Raw genomic sequence first — 25,494 nt, 5'->3', positions numbered from 1 at the left:
GTGGCCTCACCATGCTCTCTCTCCTGTGCCCAGTCCCACAAATACCTATTATGCACCATTTTTCTCCAAGAGAATCACTAAAGACCTTGCCTGCCTCTGCAGATGGGGAAACTGAGGCACTTTTCTTTAGTGGCAGGCTCTTGGAGCCAGACCACCAGGTGATACTTGAGCCTGCTTCTTCCTGTGTTCTTCCTGTCTCCCTTCCAGCGAGACGTGAGCTCCGCCCACCTAAAATCACAGCTGCAGTGTTCACTTCCCCACGAATCTGTCACTACTGCAGCCTTCCTTACTATGGCTGGGTCCTGCCTTTCCTTCCATTTCCCAAGTTCAGCTGTCATGCTCTACCAATCACATGGGTTGTCTCCAAAGCCCGCCTTGGGAAGTCCCTGAGGTACTTTCATGATGCTCTTGACTTCTTTGCCACCACTCCAGATCCTTGGCAGAGGGTCATGGTCAACAGGCTCCCCTTTAACACAGATGCCACCACACGCGTGCACACACGCTCGCACACACAGACACACACACACACACACACACACACACACGCTTGCGCACACACATGTGCAGCCCACCTCGTAGGCACTGTGCTGTTTCTCTTCTCCTTCAACCCAGGGCTCTTCCTTCCCTCTTTGCTCGTGTACAAATCCAGCTGAAGGTTATAGCTACACACTTTGAGAAGCCCTGCCCTGTCACTCCCTGAAGCGTGTCTCTACCAACAGCCTGTCACCGAACACTGGGGCTGGACATCTAAACCGTTGGTTCAGGTTGTTCTGAGATTAAACCTACCGCCTGTGGGCTCTGATAAGGGTGATCCTGGGTGTTTATCTTTTCTTTCTTTTTTTTTTTTTCTTCAGTTCTCTGAGTCTATGAAGTCTGACAAACTTCAACTTCTCCAGGAAGCCTCCGAGCTCTTGGTGATAAGCACAGAGCCTGGCCACCTCCCTGTGGTCCACTCACTTTCAAGGTGCTTGAGACACTTGGTGTCAATACCATCCCTGAGCCTTGCCCTGCCCTGCCCCTTCCCAACCCGGCACGGGAAGCACTGGGGCATGATTAATAATTACATGAGGACAGAGTGTAAACAGTCACTGCATGGGAACCTTACACTGAGGAACGGTTGTTCACTATCGATCTCCTGACCTGTGCCCTACACATTCACAAGCCCTTCTTGGATGACTGGGTGGAGCAGACAGAGAGTGCACTGCCCACACTGTGCTGGGGTTAGGGTTGGGAGAAGCAGGGACACAACTATCGGGTGGAAGGGACCGAAGAACCTAGGGATGATGGGAGCTAAAGACGTCAGAAAGGAATCAAAAAGGACTTTAAATGGGTTGAGAGATTTGCTTCTTCCATGAGTACTGGGGACCCATGAAAGGCTCTAGGGTAGAGGCGGTTCCAAGCTGTCTTGAGAAGACTAAGATGCCAACAATGTGGACAGTAGACTGTAGCGAAGAGACCAACTTCAGCACTAAGGCTAAAGGACCACGTGGGAGAGAATGGGGCAGCCTAGGAACCAGGTGCATGGGGCCATGTCCTGGATTCAAGTCCCCCTGTCATTCCTATTAGGCAAGCGAGCTTGTCTTGGAGCAGCTGCCCCCTCTGTTGGCTGCTTGGGCAGCCACAGGTCTTCCAGGAACAGTCTGTAAAACATCCCAGCCTCAGATGAAGGTTTCCTCTACTTGCCTGCCTTGGCAAACCACAAAGGAGGGGCCTCAGCTTGGGGAGGTGCCAAGCCTTTGTTTAGATTCTGTCCATGCCTGGACCCCCTGCCCATTGTTTCCCTCACTGTTGTTGACCTTGGGTCTGATGGCAAGAATTGCTTGGCTCCTGAAGGTCAGTGTTACAGAATACAGCCAGCCAGGCAGGATGGTTCTCAGTCCCTTGGACAAGCTCTTCCTATGGGTCACTTGGTGTCCCTATCTGTGTTCTGAAGGTGTGAGACCCCCATTTAGTCCCCTTTTCCCATTTATGTCATCCGAATTAAATTACACAACAACTGTTTGGGGCTGTAGCTCAATTGATATTAAAGTCTTAAATTCAACTCCCACTACTACATAAACCTGTCATCCCAACATTTGGGAGATGGAGGCAGGAGAATCAAAAATTCAAGGTTGTCCTTGGCTACAAAGCAAATACAAGGTGAATACACACTGCATGAGACTGCCTCACAGTGCAAACCAAAAAGCAAACAGGTGAAATAACTGTGCCTCAGTTTCTCAACTCCTGGGACGGCAACAATGGGAGTACATATCGCTCCTCTGATGTGTAGACGCTGCAGAGAGTGCTTAGAATAGCAGGCAACTAGAAGTGCTCAGTCTTGCTACTGAGAGCTAGACAGAGGGCCTGAGATGCAGATGTGACTGTATGAGATGCTTCCATGAACCAGGCTGGCTGGACCTCATGCGTGCTGGCTGAATCCTGGAGAAGAAGAGTCTGACCCCATCATCCCCAGAGTCCCCTCCCAAATGGCGGCCATTTTCCCTTTGACACCTCTGACCTGCCCTCTTGTGGCTCCTGGGTCAAGTGGAGAAATGCCTTCTGTTGTTTGGTTCTCCCCATACCAGGCATTGGTCTCTGGTTTAGAAAACGAGAATGGGCCAGATGATGGGCCGTGATGCTGGCCTCTGTTACCCCGCAGTGACTACTTCTGAGAATGAGACTGGAGGCCACCATGACAAGCTCTGGGTGCAGTCTTGGAGGTCCTGGGGCCAGATATGGAAACTAAGTCTTGTGATGTTCACCCTCCCTCCTTGCTCAGCCGCTCTGTGCAGGAGCAGTGGGTGCTCTAGAACATCTCCCTGGCTGAGGGTGGGTGGAGTTTCCTGCAGCCCCTCCCCTCTTATCTCCCCTGGTTTCCTGAGATTCTGGGAGCTCGTGTATCTGGGTGTCCTGATTCCACACCCAGGCCCTATTGTGTGGGAGCCTGGTCTTTCCTTCAATTCAGCCCTCTCCTCAACAGTGAGCATTCTAGGGAGTGACAGATCAGCAGCCCACAGACCCCGGAGGAAGCCAGCTAGCTAGCCTAGTCCTAGGTATCTGTGAGACTGCTTCCTATCACTCCAAACCACTTCAGAAACTGCCAAGAGCCTCCCCTCTTCCCTGGCCACAGCACACACAGCTGGGGTTGCATCTCCAATAATCTCCCATTCCCTGTTCTGGAAAATCATCAGAGGGTAGAAAGCTGCTTTCACATGAGAGTCTGGGAAGGGATGGGTGTGTGCCAAGGACAATTGAATGCATAGGATCTGCTCTCTGTTACCTTCTCAGGTCACTCGAGTGTACCTGGTAAGAATGTATTTTAAAAGGAGCTAGGCAGAAGTTCCCCATGGCCCCTCAGCATGGACCTGCTTAGGTCTTTCCTCTCTCTCTGTCCTACCACCCTGTGCTCACACTCACCTTCTGAGAGCTGACTCCTCACTCAGCTCTGCTCCTGCACTCGACTGGCCAGGTGGGAGGAGTAGGCTTCCTCCAGCAGAGCCTCTAGCCTTTCCACCTTCCAGCATCTCCATCAGTGTGTTCTAGACCGGCTTGGTCCTCCTTAGCTGTACAGAGCCGAGGAAGGGGTTGCAGAGATCGCCACTGCTAAGAGGTTGAGGAGTGGGAAGAACACAGACTCACATAGCAGGGCAGTGAGCCCCTCTTTTAAAGTCCCTCTCTTAAAAGTCAAACCCAGCCAAAGCAAAGAGGCCTCATGGGAACCTTGTATGTGCCTGGCTTGGCTAGAAGGCCAGCCTTATCCCTTTTTCTGTTTGGACCTTCCCCTCCCTACACCACCACCTCCCTTCCTTGATATAAACAAATCTATTGCCATATTCCCTCCTAGGAAACCTTTCCAGATTGCAGAGAAGAGGTGGGGCTCTTCCACTGCCCGAAGACCCACGTTACCACTTCCCATCCTCAGGCCTGCGTCTCGCCCATCCCCTGCAGGGTTACATGATGGAGCGTCATAGGCCTACATTCCATCCTGTTTATGGATGGAGTGCTCGGCTGACTGGGTCCAAGCCAGTTTGCAGCGTGTAGATGTCCCCCCACCCCCCACCCCGAGCACGAGTGTCAATTTTGGCAAGGGTGGGAACTAAGAGCACTACGTTATCATTTCTGAACCATCTTTTGGATTAGCGTATTACCTTACTGAGCCCCAGTCCCTCCCATAGCACACCCAATGGGTGCACCGGCTACTCTTCAAGTCTCTGACTATAAGATATGTTTAGTCAATTGCCTGGCAGCCAGAATCAAGAAAATACTTTCTACTGATAACAGACAGCAGCACTGGCTATCTCAAAGTAAGAACTATCAAACAGTTCTTTCCATTCCTTCAGTGGCTAGCTGCTCAGATGGAACTAACAATACATTGTGTTCAGTCTCTGGGTAAACAGCTGGCTGTGTCTGGGAGTCTTAACGACTCAGTCCCTTGCCGCTTATGGTGTAGCTCTGGGACTAGTTGGCATTCCCTGGGTGCCTGTTAGAACATGGAACTCTAAGTCCCAGTCAGACTTAGGAACCAGAGGCTGCAGCTGAAGAAAGCGCCTAGAGAACTCAGGTTCCTGTGAAGAGCTGAGAAGTACTGGTAACTCCTTCGATGGATGTTTCTAGAACAGATGTGACAGTTTCATAAGGAATGCCTGTTATGGCTCTCTTCTGTCTTCTGCAACTTCCAGACACCCTCGGCTTCTTGGTAGCCCTCTGGTCTGTGCAAAATCAGCCTGGCTTTGTCTGACCCTTAGACTTTGCTCTGGCATGGTTGGGTTCCAAGAAGTGTGGGAGCTTTCTGCCTACACTGTGTACTCTACACCATGGTTTATTAAGAATGAAGCAGGATGCCCGCCAGATCAGGAGGGACTGGCTGTCCTCTGTGATGACAGGCTTTCTTCAGTAACAGGCAGGGACACGGTGATTATGCCAGGCTCAGGAGCTGTCCTGCTATTAGGATAGGGCAACCAGCTCTAGAGACCTGAAGAGGCCCCCTAAGAAGCTGCAACTTGAGAAGATAGACCCTCGAGTCCCCATTCTTCTCTAAAGAGCTGTTACTTACCGTGGGGAGGTGAAGAACACACTTGGACTATGGCCTTGACGTGCAGCCCTGGAATAGGTGGCTGAGTAACTAGGACAGGAAGAAAGGAGCTGCTCAGAGCCCTGCCATGGGTCTCTAAGACTTCTGCCTCACCAACCAACCAATTTCCAATGACATCTCTCTGTGCCCTGGTCTCTTCCATCTTTCTCATGAGTGTGGGCTCCCTACAGCTTGCAGACCAGGGGTCTGGTCTCCACTTGTGATCACCCATGCTAGGTCATGAGAGTGACCAGAAAGGAGCGGATGAGCCATCCTGGCTCATGAAGTGACAGGTCCTTTTTGGTGTGCCCAGTACCCTGCTAGAGCCACTCTGCCTGGCAGAGAGAGGTGGTGGCCTTCTCTGTATAATATTTGAGGAATCACTTGAGTCTGTAGACTCAGTTTATCTATGTGCATTGGGGTTGTAGTGATCAAAGCCCCAGCTGCCTTCATGCTCAGATGTCCTGAGAGACAGGGAAGGAGCTCAACACAGAACTCCTGGAGAGCTCAGGAGCTGACATGGAGTCTCTTGAGAGTGACTTGGTAGGACCAAGGGACACAGTAGCAGAGCTATACCCCAAAGCAGGAGGAATATGCATGGATCTGGGGGCTGGACCCGGACAGGCTTTACAGCCGAGATCCATCTCATTTTCTTATTAGATGAGACAGCAATTGCCTGTATGAGATGCTCTTGCTGGCTCGGTGGGCTCCAGGAATGTTGGCTCCACATGAATAGAGTGTTCAGATGGACACAGGGGGAGGGGTCTCCAAGGCAATGGGGAAAGATCAGCCCTACTCACTCTACCTCATAGGTGCCCTGCCCTGTCTTTACTCCAACGGAGCCTAGCACTCACTTTGGCACTGGCTGGCTGATGGGTTAGAGGATACCTACTTCCATTCAGCTTTGAGAATGTTCCCCAGATATCCTGTCTGCAGAACCTGTTCTCTTCCTGGCCATGGGCAGAGGATGTTCAGGGTGCAGAGAGATGAAGAGAGACTAGCACACCTGTAGCAAACAGTGTCCCCAAAAGAAAGGTAGCTCCAGGAAGTCCCACTGCTGTATTCCTCTTCTTGTGGTTTGTCCTCTACATCATTAAATTCAGCTCCATAGAGTGGATGAGGAAATTCAGGTCCTTGGATTGTGAGCCACACAGATGGCAATAACTGTGAGCACTTGGAATGGGTATGGGACAGAAGTAAGGGACCAGGGCTACTGATAGCAGGACCACAGTGTGGGGTGGAAGAGCTGATGTATGAAGGGCTATCTTATTCTTTGTGGGCACACTCATGTGTCCATGTAAGTGTCCTTATGTGCACACATTCATATGCCTGGCACTTATATGTGATATATGCATGTATGGGTAAGTAGACATAAATTATGCCTGTTTGCATTTGTGTGTTCAATTATGCAAACGTGTCATGTGCATGTGTATATGTGCACATAAGTGTGTGCATGTGTGTATGCATGTATGTGTATGCATACATGCAGCCCATACACAGTCATAGAGAGGAAAAAGGAACATTGGCCTATAATGTGACATGTGGTAGTGTTAGAGCTTAGATGGGTTGTTAAGGGGGAGTGAGGTGGAGAGGGTCAGCGAAACCAACTCATGGGAGCTTGTTAGAGAGGTTAACCAGAGTTTAACAACACAGGACAGGTGCTGTGGTTGCTGAGGGCACTCCTGACTATTGGTGGTGGATCAAGCCACACTACACTTCTGTGGACTCTGAATTCTTCAGCAGAGCAATGTCCCTCTCGTGTCTCTGGGCAAGCAGTGTCACTGGGGACACAGCCCAGAATGAGAGGCTTTCATGGGGATGGTGTCTGGGACCTACTCGGCTTTGCATACCAGAAACCTGAAACCGCCAACGTGTCAGACAGACCTTGGCCTTGGAAGTCTCTGATTCTCCTGCAGCATCACCAGAGGGGAGCCCAGAAAACCAAATATGACTGAGAGGTGCAGGATAAGACCCCAATGCCAGAGAAGGCACAGCCCAGAGGTATTCAGAGAAGAGGTGTGCCTTCAAGGGAAACACTGCCAAGCTCTGGAGCTCCAACTTTGTAGCCTGGGTCTGAACATTTGTGTAGAATCTGTGGGGATTGTGGAGAGTAGGGGACAGCTTGAGTGTGGATTTCTGAAGCCCTCAGAAGCTGAGCTGACAGGATGGTGATGGGGGAGCTGCTGGCTTGGAGGGGCAGTTGAAGGTTGCTCTGTAGGTTCCAGGTCTCTCTTCTGCCCCTGTATTGTGGTATCTTTAAAGAAAAGCTCCTTTTAAATCCCATGCAGCTGTCTAAGGAGGTAGCCTTCCATCAGGAAGGGAAGAAGCGGGAGCTGGGTCTGGCTAGCGCATCAGAAGAACACAGAATGTCAGACTTATGCATCCACCCAGACGCCCTCACCCCAGGCTCTGAACCATGTCTCCTTTCCTTTCTGAGCCCCATTTTCTCCAAGGACTTGAGAGCAAATGGTTTCTGGATCTCTTCTCTTGAAGTTCTATAATGTCACAAGGCAAAGACTGGAGATGTCTAAAAATGGCTAGGGCAGCAGGGAGCAGGAAGCTACGGCTGCAGGGCTGGGCCCAGAGCACAGAAGGAACCCAGAGTGAGGAAGCCCTCCCAAACCACTTACACACATGACACTTCCTCTCAGGGCCCCACACAGCAGCAGAGCCCCTGTCCTGCCCTGCCTTCCCCAAGGGTGCGGTCTGGCTGCCCGTTTCAGAAACCACCAGCAGTGCTCTCTGCACGTGGGAGGATACGGCCCTCCTGGGCCATCAGGGATTCCCACTGCAGAATAAGGCTTGAGAAATTGTGACTATATGCCATCATGAAGGTCTTTGCCAGCCCTGAGTGGGTTGGAATAGAGGCAGGGGCAACCCTGCCACCTCAGGTGCCCTCCTTGGACTTGAGCCTGATTCCTGAATCTCCCTTTTTACTCCTGGGCATGATATAAGGGTCAAAGCTGTGTAGGCTCCTCCGCGCCAATGGCAACTTTTTTCCAGTGACTCTTCCGCTACGGAGAATTGCTGGTAAAACATTAAAATAGAAAACCCCACTGTCCAGAAGTGGGTGTGGCATTGCCCCTCACCCCAAAGACAAGAAGCCTGGCTTATGGCTCAAGGCAAGTAGGGGTGAGGGTGAGGACAGGGAGGAGCACGGTGAATAGGAAACAGAAGCCCAGAAAATTATTAAATTGTTCCATCCCTGCTGAATCACTGGGGGCCTCCTAAATCCGTTTTTGATTTAAGAGTGATCACATGATGCCTAAATGCCCGGGTGCTGCCTCTTAGGCAAGGAGGTTCCTCCCTTCAGATTCTGGGAGAGGCAGGTGTCCTTCCCTTGTGAGCAGGAATAGGGGGCAGAATTCCCACTGTACCCAGCTCTCTGCTCAGCAGCCCTAGGGACCCAGCCTTGGTGGGATGGTCTAGGGTGCCATCACAATGGGGGGCTCTGCAGGGGTATCTAGGAAGGAGGAGGGATGCCCACTGAATGACCTCAGAAGGTGTGGTGAGTTAGGGCATAGGAGTTGGGAAGGGAGGGGCTATCATGAGGCCACACTGGGCTATGAGGACTCTGAGCACTGGTGTAGAGAAGTCGAGCTTCCGAGGCCCTGAGTAATCCTTTGTCATAGCTTTGAGCTGACCTTGTCTCCCCCATTGTTGGAGGGGCTGGCCTTGTCTTACAAGGAGGACGGCTCCAGATTGGCACCTCTGGCTATGAACTCCTAAGAGGACCAGCCTCTCTGGGACAAGCCAGAGAGGCATGGCTGACAAGTCCTGGATCAAAGCCAGCAGACGGATATAATCAGGTGCCCCTCTGGGGAAAGTTTCAGACAAAGCTGAGATCCCCACTGGGTAAGCCAGGAGGGGAAAGGGGTCCATTTTCCTCAGGCCCATCAGGGAATATGCTGTCTTTCCCTTCCGCTTCACTGTTCTTGCTTCCAACCCAGGAAAGCCGGAGCAAGCCTGGAAAACTCATCCAAGCTAGTGGGGAGCGTATGCTGGCCGGATAGTTAAGAGCCTGCCAAGTCTCCTCCTACCCCACACTCTATTCCTGGTGGGCCTTCTGGAGAGAATGAATCCATTACGTGCTCTACCTGGCTCATATAGAAAATCTCTGCTGGCAGGAGGTTGAGTCCACCCTTTCAGCTTCTCTGCTCTGCATGTCACCAAAGCTTCTAAGCAGTGAAAGACGGACCATGCCCAGCCCAGGGATGTTTCTTTTCTGCATAACCTAACTTCCTCTCCTCATCCTGCATCTGAGGCTCTGGTCACCATGCTCTGAGATGGAGATTGATGTTCTATGGAACTCCAAGGAAGAAATAAGGCGGCCCCCAGACCATCCTGTGAACTGTCAACTCTGACTGGCGTGGGACTCACTGGGCAGTTCAGGAGTGAGGCACATCTGGAAAAACAGTTGCCAGGACAAAACGGTGGCTGCCACCAGGGCCTGAGAGACAAGTCCTGCCTGAAGCTTGGGCACTAGGATGGAGGGTGTCTGCTTTATTTAGTCTGGCCTGAGCCTGAGAGCCTGTTCACAGGAAAGACACAGGGGCCAGCCCTAGGGCATTGGGACACTCTAGAGGAGAAACACAGCCAATACCAGGCCTTGGACCTAGGTTCCCAGGGATGACTACATTGTAGGGACCCTGGTTGCATCCTGCTCCTCTGTGATTTCAACTTAGATCGCTGCTGCCCTCTCTACCCCAGCTATGCATGGAAAATGGAATTGGTTTCACCAGCACCCCTGCCCATCCTGAGGCTTGTAGCCCAAGGTCTGTGCCTTTGTTCTGGGATAGTGAACTGGGTAGAGTAACTTGGGCCTCAGGGACCTTTCCTTGTGGAGGTGGTACTTAAACTCTGGGACTAGGATTAAGTTGTGGAGCATTCTAATTCCAATGTTCCTTTCCTCGGCATATCGCCGACAGCTACCCCAGACTCAGCAAGGCACTGCTTAGTTTACAGCCTGCCTCTCCTGGACAACCAGCCTGGATTGTGACAGGCCAGGGAAAAAGAATGAGGTATAGGGCCTTTCTGCCTGACATACAGCCAGAAACCTTTCCACTTTAGCATGCAAATAGCCAGTTCAGAATTGCAGGGGCCCCTGGGCATTGTGGGAAGTAGTGATAGAAAACGTTCACACTGATATTTCAGGCAATGTCTGCATTCTGATGGCATCTTCTTTGTCCAAAGGATGAAGCCATGTTCATAGGTTCAGTTGTTAGTGGGTCTAAATAGTTTATGAGCTTATGTAGCAAAAGGGAAGATTCAAGAAGACATGGGGCTGGTCTTTGTGGCCTATGATTGTTCCCGTGGTCTCCAGAATGGTGTTTGACATGATATTAGTGCTAATAAAATACTTGTGCTAAAGAAAATATTAGTAATATCCAAGAGAATCTCACCACTGTTTTACACACACACACACACACACACACACACACTAGCATACCACATACTGCAGCTACAAACCTGGTCTGCAGGTACTGCCACAGCCTCTTGGGACAGACATGCTTAGGTCCACAAATGCTCATATACCTCACTTGGTTCTGATGCACAGTTCTGCTGCCGGGTCCCACCAGCCTCTGGTGCGGGGCCAGCTCTCCCTACTGTTTTCCTAGAATCTTCTTGATTGGGTTCCTGAGCCAGACAGCATCAGATCTGAGCCCTACACAGCCTTGCAGACAGATTTCTGATTAGAGGCCCCTGGACCCAAAGAGTGAGTTCCTTGAGGGGGCTGTGTCCCTGGGAAACCTCTCAGAATATAGGATGTGGTAGAGCTTCCAGGAAGTGCCTGTTCCATCATCCTGACTGCCTCTCTAGAGGGTTAATAAGTCTTTGATTGCATCCAGCTGCCAAGCAGCCACTACACCACCTTTCTGCTCAGAGCCACTCCTCCTGGCCTCCTAAGTGTTTAGGTGTGTGGTGATAAATTACTTCCCAACCAGCCACCTGCTCCCATCAAACATAGCACAGGATTTCTGTAGGTCACGTCTGGTTCCAGGACTGCGGCTGAATACAACCTGGCCCTTGAGAGACAATGTCATTCTCTGTAGGATAGAAGGTGCTTGGCCCTATCTTGACAGATGTCAGACTCAAAGACATTTCTTCTTTCTCAGTGAGTGTTGTTTTTCCACCTCTGATGGGCAAGAAGCCAATGGTTCTGATAAGGACTAAGATGGAAAGAGAGGGACCAATCATAACAGGTGCTACCTTGTGGCCACAGAGAGAGCCTCCCTATGGGCCTGGTATGCCTTCCAGCACACTCAAACAGTAGGCAAGTGACCGACCAGTTCTCTGGTCCTTTACTCCAGATTTTGGGGGTACACATGAAACATGGTGGGTGCTTTGTCTGGACCCGTCTCCCCTCCTCCCCTCCTGGTGTTGGAAAGTGCCTCTCGTCCCCCTTACCTTCCTCTCTCCTCTTTCTCTATCTAGATTCTGGTCCAGCCTAGGTCTCCTCTGCTCGGTTTGTCTCTTCCTGTTTCTGACGTGCTGTTTTTTCCTGTGATGCTAGTGACTGAATCCAGTGCCCAGTTGAGTATTGTATGCGTGAGCACATCCCTAGCTTGGCCACTGTCTCCTGCCTGGCTGGGAACCTCTTCCACTTTCCACCATCACTCGGATAACGCTTCCTGCTGTTCCGCCTATCATCCCATCACTGCATCTGTCTCTTAGCCCCAGCCCATGTCTCCCATTCTCTCCTTTTCAGGTCCAGCTGTCATCCCTTCCATCTCTTCAGTGACCTGCTAGCTACTTTATCTATTAGAAAAAAAAAAAGCCTAAGCAGCATTATCTTCCCCACCCCCTCTCAAATCATGGCCTCAAATTGTTTTAAGTTTGAGGAATTGGGGGAGTTGTCCAGCAACCTTGCCTGGCTAAGGTCTGCCATTGTCTGCAGAATGATAGGTGGCTCCCAGAAAGCTTCTCTACTCCCATCAATGAGGCCCGGGGGGCGAGGACACATAACCAAAGTAACATGCAGCTGCTTGGCCCAGGCCAGGACATTGGAAGCCAGACTGGCCCACAGATTTCTCAGCCTGAGAACTTCAGATTACTAACTCTGCTCAGAGTGGGATGGGACAGGCAGGCAATTTCTGGTGCCACCTCCAGGGAGGGCAATGTCCGTCTGGGGAGTCCAGACAACCCCTATTCCCCACCCCTTCTAGAGTGCCAGCCTCTGCCCTCAGGCACCCTTGAGCTTTGCAGGCTGGGCGGGGACACCTGGATTTCTCTGGCCCCCTGAGAAGAGCCAGCTTGGAAGAATTTCCCAAAGCCTATTAGAGCAACGGTTGCCTCCTGCCTCCTCAGGCTGGGCAGGGCCGAGGGCTGAGGCGGGTGGAGGGAGCAAGGGAGGGCAGGAGGGGGAGAGGAGGAAGGAAAAAGTTGGCAGGCAGACAGCAGAGCCCTGTCTGCATCCATCGCAGCGAGGAGGCTCGTGTGGTGTGGGGCGGGCCAGGAGCAAGGAGAGGCCTTCCTCCCTTTGTGCTCCCCCCACCCAGCCCTATAAATAGGCCCAGCCCAGGCTGTGGCTCAGCTCTTGGAGGGAGTTGAGCACCAGGCATCCAGCGGTTAAGTCGAGGCCCCTGCCAGCATGGCCAGTGAAATCAAGAAGAAGCTCTTCTGGAGGGCTGTGGTGGCTGAGTTCCTGGCCATGACCCTCTTCGTCTTCATCAGCATCGGTTCTGCCCTAGGCTTCAATTACCCACTGGAGAGAAACCAGACGGTGGTCCAGGACAACGTGAAGGTGTCGCTGGCCTTTGGTTTGAGCATCGCTACTCTGGCCCAAAGTGTGGGTCACATCAGCGGTGCTCACCTCAACCCTGCGGTCACACTGGGGCTCCTGCTCAGCTGTCAGATCAGCATCCTCCGGGCTGTCATGTATATCATCGCCCAGTGTGTGGGAGCCATCGTCGCCACGGCCATTCTCTCGGGCATCACCTCCTCCCTAGTCGACAATTCACTTGGCCGCAATGACGTGAGTGGGGTATCTTAGGCTTAGGGTGTCTGTAGGAGAAGACAGAGAGGGAGCTGGCTCCATTTGCCTACTGTACAAGGGGGATACTGAAGAACAGAGAGAAGGATGAAGGTTTCTGGAGTCATGCTGAGATCTGGGGCTAGAACTCAGTTGTGCTGCATGGTCTCTTTGCTGGTTGGTGCTGTGAGAATGGAGGAGCTAGACAGTATGGTTGTGCCAAAGTCCCCTGCAGAGTAGCTACTGCCAGGAATGAGCTGGAGGGGCAGCTAGGTGCATGCCAGCAGTTCCTCCTCCCTCCAGGCGAGTTTCCTGGCCCTCTTCTGGGCTACCTGAGCAGCCACTTTCCCCCTTTGCAGCCCCGTGCACTAGGCAACCTCTACCTACTGTCCCGAGTACATTTTCTCCAGATACCCAGTGTGTTTAAAGCCACTTCTGCAAGTGTCTGAGTGTGACTCTCTTGATAAGTTGCCTGGGCTTCTAATCGGCTTCTAATCCTTAGCCAGGTCCCCAAATCAACTTCCTCGGAAAGTCAGGAGACAGCCCCCTTTCCTCCCTCTACCCCCAATAATTAGACAAAGTTGAGAGAACAACACACTCTCTGGAGCTTTGGGAGAGTTTTCTAGATACCAGTTCAGGAGGAGGGCTCAGCTCAGCAGTCCCTGGCCACTGAACCGTGGGGCATGCTGGCTTGTTGTGTGCGGAGGTGGAAGCGAAGGTGTGTGAGTGTCTGCCTGGGTCCTGAACTCGTGTAAGCTATTTTCAAGTTGATGCTGTGTTGTTGGAGAGTGTGTAAGCACTTGTACCCATTGTTCCTGGCTTTAATGATAAGCAGACGCTGGCAACAGTACGTGGCGACTGTTCAACATAACTGTCTTTGGGCTACTCTACATGACTAAGTGGCCTCTGTGGTGGCTGCCTGGCCACTGACCTTTTCCAGTTTCTTAGCTAAGTGCCCATGATGACTGAGTTCACTTGGGTTTAGCAGGAGTGTCTGAGTAAGGGTGTAGGGTGTCAGAATGGAATAGGCTGGAGTCCCTCACCAGAGGCAAAGACTAACGGCAGAGTGGTAGAATAAGGTCCAGAGAAACGAAGCTGGCTGGACCCCAGCAGGGTAGATGCATGGGGATAGGCGCAAGGGCGTGAGCCAGGACTCCGTCCAGTGAGTTGGATAGCTATGCATGATTAGACATCTTTCGTTTCCCAGCTGAAGTTCAGGTCCTGGAGATGCAGACCAGGAGGAGGGAGGTGAAAGTCTGGTGCAGAGGGCAGCTGCCGTGGCTCTGCTGCAGGGATGAGCACTTCTGTACCACAGTGACACCTCACCATCACACTTTTAAGTCAACCTCTGCTCAGCTGGGGATTGAAGATTAGCCCCATGGCTGGAGTTTAGACTTTAGCTGGAGAAAACTTGGCTGCCGTAGGCATAAGGAGCAGGGTTAGACGGGCCGTGTCCCTCTAGACTTCAGTCTCTCCAATAGGAGCAGGGCTAGGTGCCTTAGTGAATTCCTTCAGGGAGGTTCAAGTTCCCACCGAGGTGGGGGATGGGGAGGATGGAAGCAGTGCCTGCTCCCTCCTAGATCTTGTCTCTTCCAAGTCAAGTGACAGGCAAGACCTATGCCCTTGCTGGCAAAGGCTTTGCATTTCTAATATGGCCATCCAAGGCAGAGGCAGAATGTGATTGCTTCGGCAGGCAGCACCTGAGCCTGGCTACACCCCACTTCAGACTCCTTACCCCCCTTCCCCAGTTTTCCAGAGGTGCCAGAGTATCTGTGTCAGGCAAGATATATACAGCTGAAGGAGAAAAACGCTTCAGGCCAGTGTGAGAACAGCTTGGGGAAGAAGGCAGGCACCCTAAGCCCTGTTTGTTGTTAACCACCGAGTCTTCCTGGAGGTGAGCATCCTGAGGTTGACAAGCAGCCTAGGTTCTGGGGTTATTCCTGCTACTCTGACACTACTGGCTTATATTGTTGGCTGGAGCTAAATTACTGTCCCCCAAAGGGCTTGGCTAAGAGGACCCCCAGCAGCGGCATCATAGAGGAGGGACCAAATATTGTGCTGAGGTTCCTACTACCTCATCCAAACAAACAATGGACCTTTGGCATGTGGCTTTCTTGGGGCACTGGCTCCTGGTTATGGAGGGGCTGGGAATGGCCTCAGTGCCTTAGAGGAACAACAGTCAGTGGAACAGGTGGCAGCCTCTTCCCTCTACTTCCCCGGGGAAGGCTCTCACAGTCCCTCTGCTCTTACCCTCATCCTGCCGCCAAAACCTGGGTGGGGTGAGTTGTTGGCATGGAGATTTCCAAAGAAAATAGAGGGGAAAGCGGCAGGAAGTGGTTGGGTGAGTCAGGGGGTGTCCCCCAGGGACATGGTGGGGGCAACTTTCTCCTGACTAAGTCAGGGCTCAGGAAACGCCCTAGAGAGACCATGGGCCTCCTATAAGGCCATTGGTCCTTTCTGGGTTAAAGAGGTAGAGCCTAATTTGCACCCCTGGATATAGGCTCTGAGGCTCTCTGCCCCAGGTCAGGCACCTGCACCCTATGTTGCTCCATGCAATAGGCTGGGCTTAGATGGCCCTAATTCCCACCTATGAACCCGTGAACAGGATACAAGAGGGTGTGGCCAGCTTTGGAGAGTTGAGGATGCTGGAGCCTTAGAGTCCTGGCATCCTGGCTGTTTTCATTCTTCCCCTTTCTGGCCCTCATCCTGCAGAAATGACTGGGGCTGTTGGGTGCTGAGGGTAAGGCTGGGTCAGCCAGGCTCCCCACTCTGGGCAGCTCATAGGCCCGAGACCAGATAAACTGCCCAGCTGCTTGTGATACCAGGCAGGAGGCAGGTGAGATAAGAGGTGTCAGGGCGGGCCAGGGAACTTTTGAACTGAAAGGATGGGAGGGCCAGGAGAGCTCCAGTGATCGTCCTGTAAGAACCCAAATGTGGACTGAGAAGGGGCTTCTGGGTGTAGCTGAGGCAAAGGGGCAAGGGATGCTGAGGAGTAGAGGTGGTCATGAAATTAGGGCAGGCTGGGGTCATGGTAGGAGGCTGGATTTTGAAGGCAGTAGGAGCTCTGGACCTTGTCTGGTCTCTGTTTCTGGAGGACATTAGCTTCCCAGAGCCTCCCAGTCTAGCCTCCTGGGGGTATCAGGCAGAGGGTATACCTATTCTCTTCAGGGTCATCTCTCAGTCCTATTGATTCAGGACCCAAATACTTGGAAATGCTTCCACCTGCTATTCCAAAGTGTGTGTGTGTGTGTGTGTGTGTGTGTGCGTGCGTGTAGGCCCTGAATGCTTATTTCTCTCAGTTTCTTGGGTGTTAGCTTCCCCAACCATGAGGAGAGAGGGTCTTTCTTACCTGTAAGCCAACCAGGGTCGAGTCCCTTGCCACTTCTACTAGAGCTTAGGAGTGGGCTATGGATAAGAAGCATAAATTTCCAATGCCCTGACCAAGTCCAGCATGGTCAGAGTCAGAGCTGGGGGCTGGGTGTAACAGCATAGCTGGGACCTGTAATTATTGTTTCCAGGCAGAAGCTAGGAGGGAAAGGGCAGGGGGAAGAGTGTATAGAGGCGGAGCTTTGTGGCAGGACAGACATTCCTTCCCACAGAAATTCTGAGTCTGGGTCCTCTGCAGCATCTGCTGGATCCGTACAGCTAGTGTGGTCCATTTGGGACAAGTATTTAACAGACAACACTCCAAGAAGGCTCATGCAGGTGGCATCTGAGGAGAGCTGCTCCCACCCTGCCCCCCACCCCCACCCCAGAGTCAGCCCCTCTGCCCTGGTGCTCCCCTTTCTAGCCTGAGCATCTTTCAGCAGCTCATCTGGAGGCCCCTACGCAGCCCTACTCTCTAGGGCCCCACTCAGGGTGTCGCAGGTCACATTCTCCTCCCCCCAGCACCCTCCTCTCCCCCACTGGAGGCCATTCATGGTGGCAGAAGAACCTTACGTTCTTGTTGGTAGCAGTTCTCTGTCCTGGGAACTTTCCTATCCCTACTCTTTAGAAGCACTTGTGAGTCTCAGGGCTCCTGGACAGTTGAAACTTGAGCCTCATGCCTGTAGATAAGGACAGGAAAATGTCCTCAAAGCCTTCAGTGTTCAGGGACTCCTCTCTCTGGCCCTTTTTCTGGAGACGAGAGGGGCTCCTCAACCACACAGTATTAGGACGAGTGGGAACAGCCCAAGTGGGATGAGCAAAGGGTGGGGGCTCTCTTTAATTACCCAAACAGCTAATGTTCCCAAGCATCCTTGGGACAGAGACTAAATCCCATAGATCAAAGACATCAGGCAGGTGTGAGATTCAAGCCCTTTAGGGGCTTGAAATTCCAGAAGAGACTCTCCAGAGGGGAGTTTCTATTCTGTATAAAGGATTATTTTTTAACTCAGGAAGTGGCTTCCTCTAAACAGATGAGCCCCCTATCTCTAGAAATATGCAGGTTGGACCCCCCTGACAAGGAACTGCTCTGGGTGAGCTTGGCTGTGTGGAGGTGCAGTGTAGGTGGGTAAGAGGTTTTGTGCCGCAGGCTTTATGCCAAACTGAGAATGGGAGATAGAGACTTGAACTCAGGTTTCTGAATGCTGGCTAGAGGGTGCCTACTTGACTTCAGGCAAGGAGGAACCTGAAGATTGCTTGGGGCTAGAGTGGAGGCCACCGCCTGCATTTTGCTATTGGGAAATGAGACCCAAGCAAGTTATAGATGCTTGTCTAGGTTGTACAGAGGGTTATGTCAGGGCAGGGCTGTGCTCAACCTTCTACAAACATGTACACACACATGCACATACATGACATAGGGCAAAGAACATGCTGTCAACTCTGCTTCGATCTGTGGACACAGGAGGGGGAAGGTTCTCAAGGGAGCCTCTTCCTCTCCTTGCCCTGCAGTAAGGAAAAGGCAGAAAGGAAGCTGGAAACCTTTGCTTTGTGTATTGTTTCTTGTCAGAAAGATAAAATGGCTCTGGGAGCAAATAAAGGGCCTTTGAGAGCAGCTGCCCTCACTCAAGGGGTCTCTCTCTTCCCTCCTCCAGATAGTAGTGGCACCACCCCTGTGGGCATGGGGCACGAGGGACATAGTGACGCATTCAGAAATGCCATCAGACACACCAGTGCAAATACACAGAAGCCAGCTGGGACTTTGTGCTGCAGAGAGCCCCTGCTCTGCAGAGCATGCCCAGCATGGTGTCACAGCGAATCCTGGGCTCTGCTCAGGAGGACTTGGCCAGGACCTTATCAGCTTGTGTAAATGTTCCCCAGGGACTTAAAAAGGCTGACTAGTCTCTAATCCCGAGGTGAGGGTTTTCCCTACTTTCCTTTAATCAAGTATTGCTGCCTATGTGGTTTAATTCTCACTTGTTTGTGTTCTTAGCCTTTTTGTTTTGGACCGGCTCATTCTATCAGTTTCTAAGGGAGGATTATTAAAAACATTCACGTTGAGTATGGTTTGATCTGATTCCTGTAGTTGTGCATTTTTTAAAAATAATTTAATTTTAGTCTAAATTGTTTTTACTGACTATAGGTCTAATATTTTGATAGTTCTTAGATCATTTAATTATTCTGTAATAAACCCGTTAAGGTCTAACAACAAAAAAAAGTCAAGGCGAAAACCACCGCAGACACACGGCCACTTGTAGACACAGCTGGCACATACCCACACAGCTGTTCACCGAGCATACGTAAGCGCTGTCTGAGAGGTGATGAGGTGGGGCCCACCGCTCCCTGGTGGGCCAGTGCTGAGTACTGGAGACGATGTGGTGGGCAGACAGCCATGTCTCTTGAGCTGTTCCTTGAGAGCAGAGGCTCAGCCTCAGCCAGGCCTGGCTCTGGACTCTGCTGCTTCTCAAGGGTGGGGCACAGGAGGCTCTTATTCCAAAGTCAGGGCCCCATGCCTGGGACTTTTTGAGCTGTCCTGGTGGCCTGCCTTCAAGTGGCAGGGAGGGTTCAGGTAGCGTGGCATGCAGAGGTCCACCCTGGGTTGGGACACTGGCAGCCTCAGAGCCACCTCCTGCCAGCAACCCATTTCAAGCTGGGATCCGTCTAGTTCCCTTGTAGCCAGCACATCCGCTTATGAGCCTGGGGTGACGTCAACCCTGAGACAAGAATATATGTACCTGCTCTGTCCCCTCACAGATGAGCCTCAAAGGCCACTGGTTGGCTGTTCATTTCCCAGCTAACCTGTGAAGGCATGGGCCCTTCACTCTAAGGGCTTTGTTGGAGTCAGCTATTATAGAGAGGCTGGGAGGTCTGGAAACTGCACTTTCAATGAGCCTCCCCTCAGAGATGTGCGGACCAGGAGGGACAAAAACACCAGCTAGATGGCAGATGGACTCCTCTTCTCTGAGATACTCAACTGCAGTGATGATTCCAGGAGGCTGTGGCAGATGGGGGAAGAAAGAAGCCTAGTCCCATCGAAAGCTCGGTAGAGCTGGTGCACTATGCTATAAGACCTGAGCCCGCCAGGGTCTAGTGACCAGCAGCTTTAAATGCTCCACAAGAGCTGCGTGGCCTGTTCAATCACTCACACCTGCGTTCACAAAACCGAGTGTCGCTCTTTCGACTAGAGTCGGTGAAAATCTAGGCAACACTCTGCACACATGTGCAAACATGGATCTTCTCCAGAGATAATCGACAATAACTGGGCTTGGGCCCTGTTTAAGTAGTCGTTTGAAATGTAGTGGGCTGTACATAATCGCTGTGGTTGGCTTTTCTAATCTGCTCTTTCCCGGACATCGAGTTTCCGCAGACCTTTATTGTCTCTAACCCTCTTACTGTTTTCCGAGATGTAAGTAGCTTCAGTCCATTAGGCAGCAGGAGAGCAGGCCTCATTAGCTGCCGAGGCAAGCGAGGTGGCTGCTGCTGGGATGGTGGTGGGCATTGGAAGGGGAAGGCTGTCAGCCTATGTCTTTGGCTCTCAGGAGTCAGAGCTCTTCCGGAGTTCCCAAGACCAGATAGCTGTCTCCTGCTTCCAGGGAACTCAGACCTCTGGAACCAGGGCCTGCTCTGCTCTGTGTAGATAGAAAGTGGTACCTTGAATAGGACATGGGACTCAACCCTAATTGAGAACCAGGGGAAGAGACAAACTGGCTCTGGCTACATCTGTGAGAAGGGCAGGGTGGGGATTGGATCTGAGCAGGAGGCTTAGGGAGAGCTCCATTCATTGGTGAGGAAGTGTTCGGCGCAGGACTTCTGCCAGCCAGCAATTAGGCCAGCCTAAGAGAGTAGGGGAGATGGAGGGAAAAAAAGCCATGAATGTCAATGAGGGCCACAGGCTTTCCAGGCAGAAGTGGAGATAGCCATTATGGACTTGTAGTCATTCTTCCGTCAAGCCGTCCCAGCTTCAGGAACACAGCTATTCTTCCCTTCCATCTCCACTACCCAATAGTTCTCACTTTTGCCTCCTTCTCCAAATGTCCTGTGATCTTTGAATCTCCTAGAGGCTCTAGAGTCTAGATGGAGCTGAGACCTTAAACCCATTTTGCAGATGGAGAAACTGAGGCTTAGAGACAGCCATGTTCATGGTGCCCACTAGAAGAGTAAAAACCCGAACACTGGGATTCTACCTCTGTTGCCTCTACGATAGTCAAAGGATAGGTGGGCATTGCCCCAGAAGACTCGCTGGGGGTAGGAGACACAGCTTTCGGGTTGGCCAGGAAAGGTCCAAAGCTGGGGCTTCAAGGCAGTGGAGGGGATGTGAGTCACTCCCTGAGAGCCAGCACAGCAGACAAAGGCGGGAAGAGTATTGTTCTTGTGAGATGGCCTCAGGGCTGAACCGGGAAGATCCCCCCTCCCCTATCCTGAAGAAAACTTGTCAGCATTGGGGATACCACTGCTCAGTCGGGGGGCGGGGGAGAAACTGGAAGTGAGCCTTCAGTGTCAGCTTTTTTGGGTGAGACTCGGTTGTCCCTTCTGGGAGGGAGACCAAAGAGAGGCATCCCCGCACCCTCAGCAAGATGCCCCAGCTGCTCTGTCGGGTGAGCCTGGCCTCAGCACCCAACCTGGAGCAGCTGTCTGGATCCCCTGTAAGGATCTTCTCAGGGCAGCTGCAGGTACCACAGGGCTCCAGAGACTTCCTGGCAGTTCTCACTCCCTTCTTTTTACATGAGTCATCTTTCCAAAAGTGGCTTAGGAGCAGGAGCAGCCAGACTACACAGTGCTTGGGCCCATGTTGCCAAAGAGAGGGAAGGCAGGCTGGGAGGGAGAAGATGGACGAGAGGCGATGCAGAAGGGAAATGAGATGGAGATAGGGAAAGAATTGGACTTGCAAGGATGAGGCAGGATCTCCACTTGATTCTTCCTACCCATACTTCTCTTCTCCCAGACATCCCTGACCACCTCCCATGTCTGACTCTCACCTCTTACCTGTAACACTGGGCATGCCATGCAGCCAACAAAGAGACCCTGCGTCACCCTGGGCCTCTGAGCAGTCTAGACAGGACTGGGGATGACGTTAGAGCAGCAACAGGTGTGGGAGGAGACAGGGCCTGATGTTCATTGTTTGCCGTGTCCCCTCTGGGGTCACACAGTGAGAGGCTCAGTAATAAGATGATGTGGTTAAAGATTGTCTCTTGGTGCCTGGGCCTGGTGCTCTGGGAGTCTCCTTACAATTGCCACCTGGGCCTTCTTGCTCCTCTTTTCTGCAGCTGGCTCAAGGTGTGAACTCCGGCCAGGGCCTGGGCATTGAGATCATTGGCACTTTGCAGCTGGTACTGTGCGTTCTGGCCACCACTGACCGGAGGCGCCGAGACTTAGGTGGCTCAGCCCCGCTTGCCATTGGCTTGTCTGTGGCCCTTGGACACCTGCTGGCGGTGAGTAAGGGAATTCCCAGGTTGGGGTCATGGGGAGATCAGGGCCAAGGTAAGAGGTGGGTGTCTGCAGTACTCTGGATGGAACTTCCACGGGGTGGGGGATGGCAGACCCACTCTGGTGGCATAGAAAAGACACGGGGACCTCTAATCATGTCACTTTCTCCTGGTCTGCTCTTTCTGTCTTCCCATCCCACCTGTCATTTCCCTTACATTCCTGTTCCTTACACGCTCTCCTTCTAGATTGACTACACTGGCTGTGGTATCAACCCTGCCCGGTCATTTGGCTCTGCTGTGCTCACCCGCAACTTCTCAAACCACTGGGTAAGTCACTGTGGGCAGCCAGGTGCATGGTGGAAGCCAGTTCCTTCCACCTTTGAGGGATTTTTTTCCTCTCATAGAGATTTGGGAAAACAGGTAGGACAGAGGAAATCAGGAAACCAAACCCTGAGATGAAGGGAGGGGTTCAGATCATGACAAGATTAGTGTCGTCTACTTTGGCAACTCAAGCCTACTGCCTTGCCCTGTCATCCCAACAGTGTGGTGGACAGTGGGGGTCAGATCTTGGCCCTGCCACCTTTGGATTTAGCAACTTCAGGAAGGTTTTGTGCCTTTGTTTCCTAGACTTTGAATGAAGTGGGCTTAGGATCCTTGCCTCTCCCATCAGGAGAGGACCCGTGTCTGCAAGCAGAGCTATGAGAGAGGACACATGGCATAGATTTTAGCTTTAATTACTGCTGGTCTGTGTGTTCCTGGCTACCTTTCTATTAGACTAGCCCATCTCTGGGAACCTTCCAAGGCTAGGGGAAGGGAGTAGCAGCCATCCTCAGGAATGAGCTGTTACGGAGATATATGAGCTGTGTACAGTGGCAAGGACATGTCCCCACTACACACCCTGGTCTGGAACTACTCTGACGGGGCACTGGGATCAGAAAGTAGGGGGCTGGTCGTCTGCTTCTGACTCAAGACAGAGGGGAGGGGGAGACTCCTAGGGGGAGAGGGGGTGTGGCAAGCTGTCTTCTAAACTTTCACGCTTCTTTCCTAGATTTTCTGGGTGGGGCCATTCATTGGGGGTGCCCTGGCAGTGCTCATCTATGACTTCATCCTGGCCCCACGCAGCAGCGACTTCACAGACCGCATGAAGGTGTGGACCAGTGGCCAGGTGGAGGAGTATGACCTGGATGCTGACGACATCAACTCCAGGGTGGAGATGAAGCCCAAATAGAGGAGGCTTGGCCTGGGCATCTATATGGGGGTGGGGCAGGGATGGGCGGAGGGAGGGGAGGGCCAAAATCATATTGTAGACACTCTGACAAGCTGACCAAAGTCACTCCCCAAGACCTGCCTGACCCACATGGTCTAGCCTTGTCTGGGGCAGTAATATCACTGTCTTTCTTTCTATTTCCTGGTCTCAGAGCTTCCTGGGGACCAAGATTTATCAACTCAGCACCCCACTCCTTTGACATCACGGAGGAGTGAAAGTGAGGGACCCACCTGCTAGTTGTCCCCTCAGAGTGTGCTAGGAAGTCCCCCTCATTCCAAAGCTGCCCAGCAAGTCCCCCACCTTAGGTGCCTGGGATTCTGCCAATGTCGCTTTGTGCCTTTGACCGCAGCCTTCCTTGGAGTAGGCACCTTATCCCCAAAGGAACTTTGAGGGAGAAGAGGTCCCCTAACTTTCCCCATTGGTCTGACTTACCTCCAGGACCCTTCCCCTTGAACTCACTCTAAGACCTTGGAATTGTCCCTGTGCTGAGGCCTCAGTGATCACATCTGTAAAGTGGCAAGGAAGGGACAGCTTTGGGGATTCTGTAAGTGTGGACATGCCACAGGTTCTAGAAGGGACAGTCTCAACAGCACTGCTTTGTGTACCTGGCCTGAGCTCTTTCCCAGCATCCACAGCCCACGAGCACACGTGGATGGGCCACGGAGCAGAGAATCAGTGTGGGATGCAAGACGTGCCTGTTCACACACAGAGCCTTCCTGGAGGCGGGTTAGCTGTAGCAGAACGAAGGTCATTTTGTGGTGGAAGAAGAGCTCACACTATCTTACCTAGCTCTAGTGGGTCTGCCCGTGTAACATGGCACCGACTGGATGTTTATTTCAGTCCTCCAGTTTCCCTTGCAGTATAGATCTGGTGTGTGTGTGTGTGTGTGTTTGTTAAAGAGCATTGGGCTATGTGCAGTGTCATGTCTGAGGAGAGAAGCAGCTAGCTATGCAACAGACCCTGAACAGATGCCCATGCTGGGCACACAGGGGGTTGGATGCCCTTAGTTCATCATGAGCAAGGAGGTCACTCTGGCCCTGGCTTGTGAGCTCCTGGCTGAATGAGTGTGACCGGAGCCTGGACAATCTGCAGAGGCTCACTCTGTGCCTCCAGGCACAGTCTTCTCTCTGCATTGGCCCAATGCTACAGCTTGTGCTGCAGCCCAAGGACAGCTCAGAGTGCAGTCAGCTCAGGGGTTGCATTTAGCTCTAGGTCATTCCATTGGATCCCATCAATCCAGAGCGGCTCTACCACTGTGCCCTTAACCACGTTGTGAACCGAGAGCCACATCCTTCAGGTGCTTAGAAGCAGCAGAAGAGTCAGGAGGCCACTGACCACTGGCATATCACAGCTGCACACTCGTCTCCGTTCCCTAGCAGGCACTGTACCCACTTAACAGATAAGGGCACTGAGGACCCATATGCTCAACTGTATCATATTGGATCAAGCTTAGCAGTCAAGGCCATGTTTGGCCACCCCATGGTCAATGACGTGGACTCCTCTCACCTCCAGCTTCTCAGTTTCTGCCTGGGCAATGGCTAAGGGCCAGGGGTGAGGGTAGGGGTGAGGGTGGGGGTGGAGGTGGTGAGAGCTGTGCTGGAGGGGGGCAGGGCAGGCCCATCCCACCTGGTTCTGGCCATTGTGAACCAGGACACTGTATCTGTCTGCTCTGTGTATGTTTCTTTGCAAATGAATTTCATCTTATGGTAAGAAAAATAAAGGACAATGACTTGTAAGGTCCTCCAGGCCTCCTGTGGTTTTTGCTTTCTTGGTATTGCATCCCCACCAAGGGACTCCTATCTGTGAAGGGATTATTCTCATTTCTATGCCTCCCAGTGTGCCATGCCCTGGTGCCCTTGGCCCCAGGGGATGGGTACAGTTATACCACAGACCCTTCTTGTCCTTAATAAGGGAACTTCGGAAGCTGTGGAAATCTATGAGACAACTATGGGAAGTGAAGGGAAAGTTCAGGCCAGTTTAAGTGGGGTGATAGGAGCCACTTTGGCTTCTGTATTCTCCTCAGGGCAGAGCTGAGGAGCTACAGCTCTGCTTGCCCTGGAAGGTCCACCCATACTTATGTCTTGGAACTCCCAGGAGTCCAGTGCTATGCTTTACAGAGATTTGAACCCTAGGTCCTGTCACTGACCCCATGTGTGACATTGAAACACTTCAGAGGCACCTGTGAACTTAGCCACTGGGAACAGGCCATGCATTGGCAAGCCTGCTCCTTCCTACAGAGGCTTGCTCCAGGAGGCACGAACCCTCAAGCTTATGAAACACTCGCCATGTGGCAAGCACACGTGTCATCAGAGTGTAGCCTGAGAGGGAAGGGGCATGAGGAGGGCTCAGCATGTCATCATGTTTCTGGAGTGAAGGCCTAGGAGGTGACAGTGGAGCAGGCTTAGTGTAGTGTTTCTAACTG

The 25,494-nt window shown here is 52.2% G+C and overlaps 1 protein-coding gene across 1 annotated transcript; it reads left to right on the top strand.

Moving 5' to 3' along the window:
- The first annotated feature begins 12,477 nt into the window (after positions 1 to 12,477).
- Aqp1 (aquaporin 1 (Colton blood group)) lies at positions 12,478 to 24,812 on the top strand. The gene is made up of 4 exons (XM_021164728.3): positions 12,478 to 13,025; positions 21,647 to 21,811; positions 22,052 to 22,132; positions 22,854 to 24,812. Exons 1-4 carry the CDS (start codon positions 12,642 to 12,644, stop codon positions 23,031 to 23,033), a joined length of 810 nt encoding a protein of 269 aa, XP_021020387.1. The 5' UTR covers positions 12,478 to 12,641; the 3' UTR covers positions 23,034 to 24,812.
- The last annotated feature ends 682 nt before the right edge of the window (positions 24,813 to 25,494 follow it).

Source organism: Mus caroli, unplaced genomic scaffold, assembly GCF_978045245.1.
Source record: "Mus caroli unplaced genomic scaffold, Mus_caroli_1 scaffold_7, whole genome shotgun sequence".
NCBI lineage: Eukaryota > Metazoa > Chordata > Mammalia > Rodentia > Muridae > Mus > Mus caroli.
Note: the sequence above shows the minus strand (reverse complement) of the source record. Positions and strands in the feature narration are given on the sequence as shown.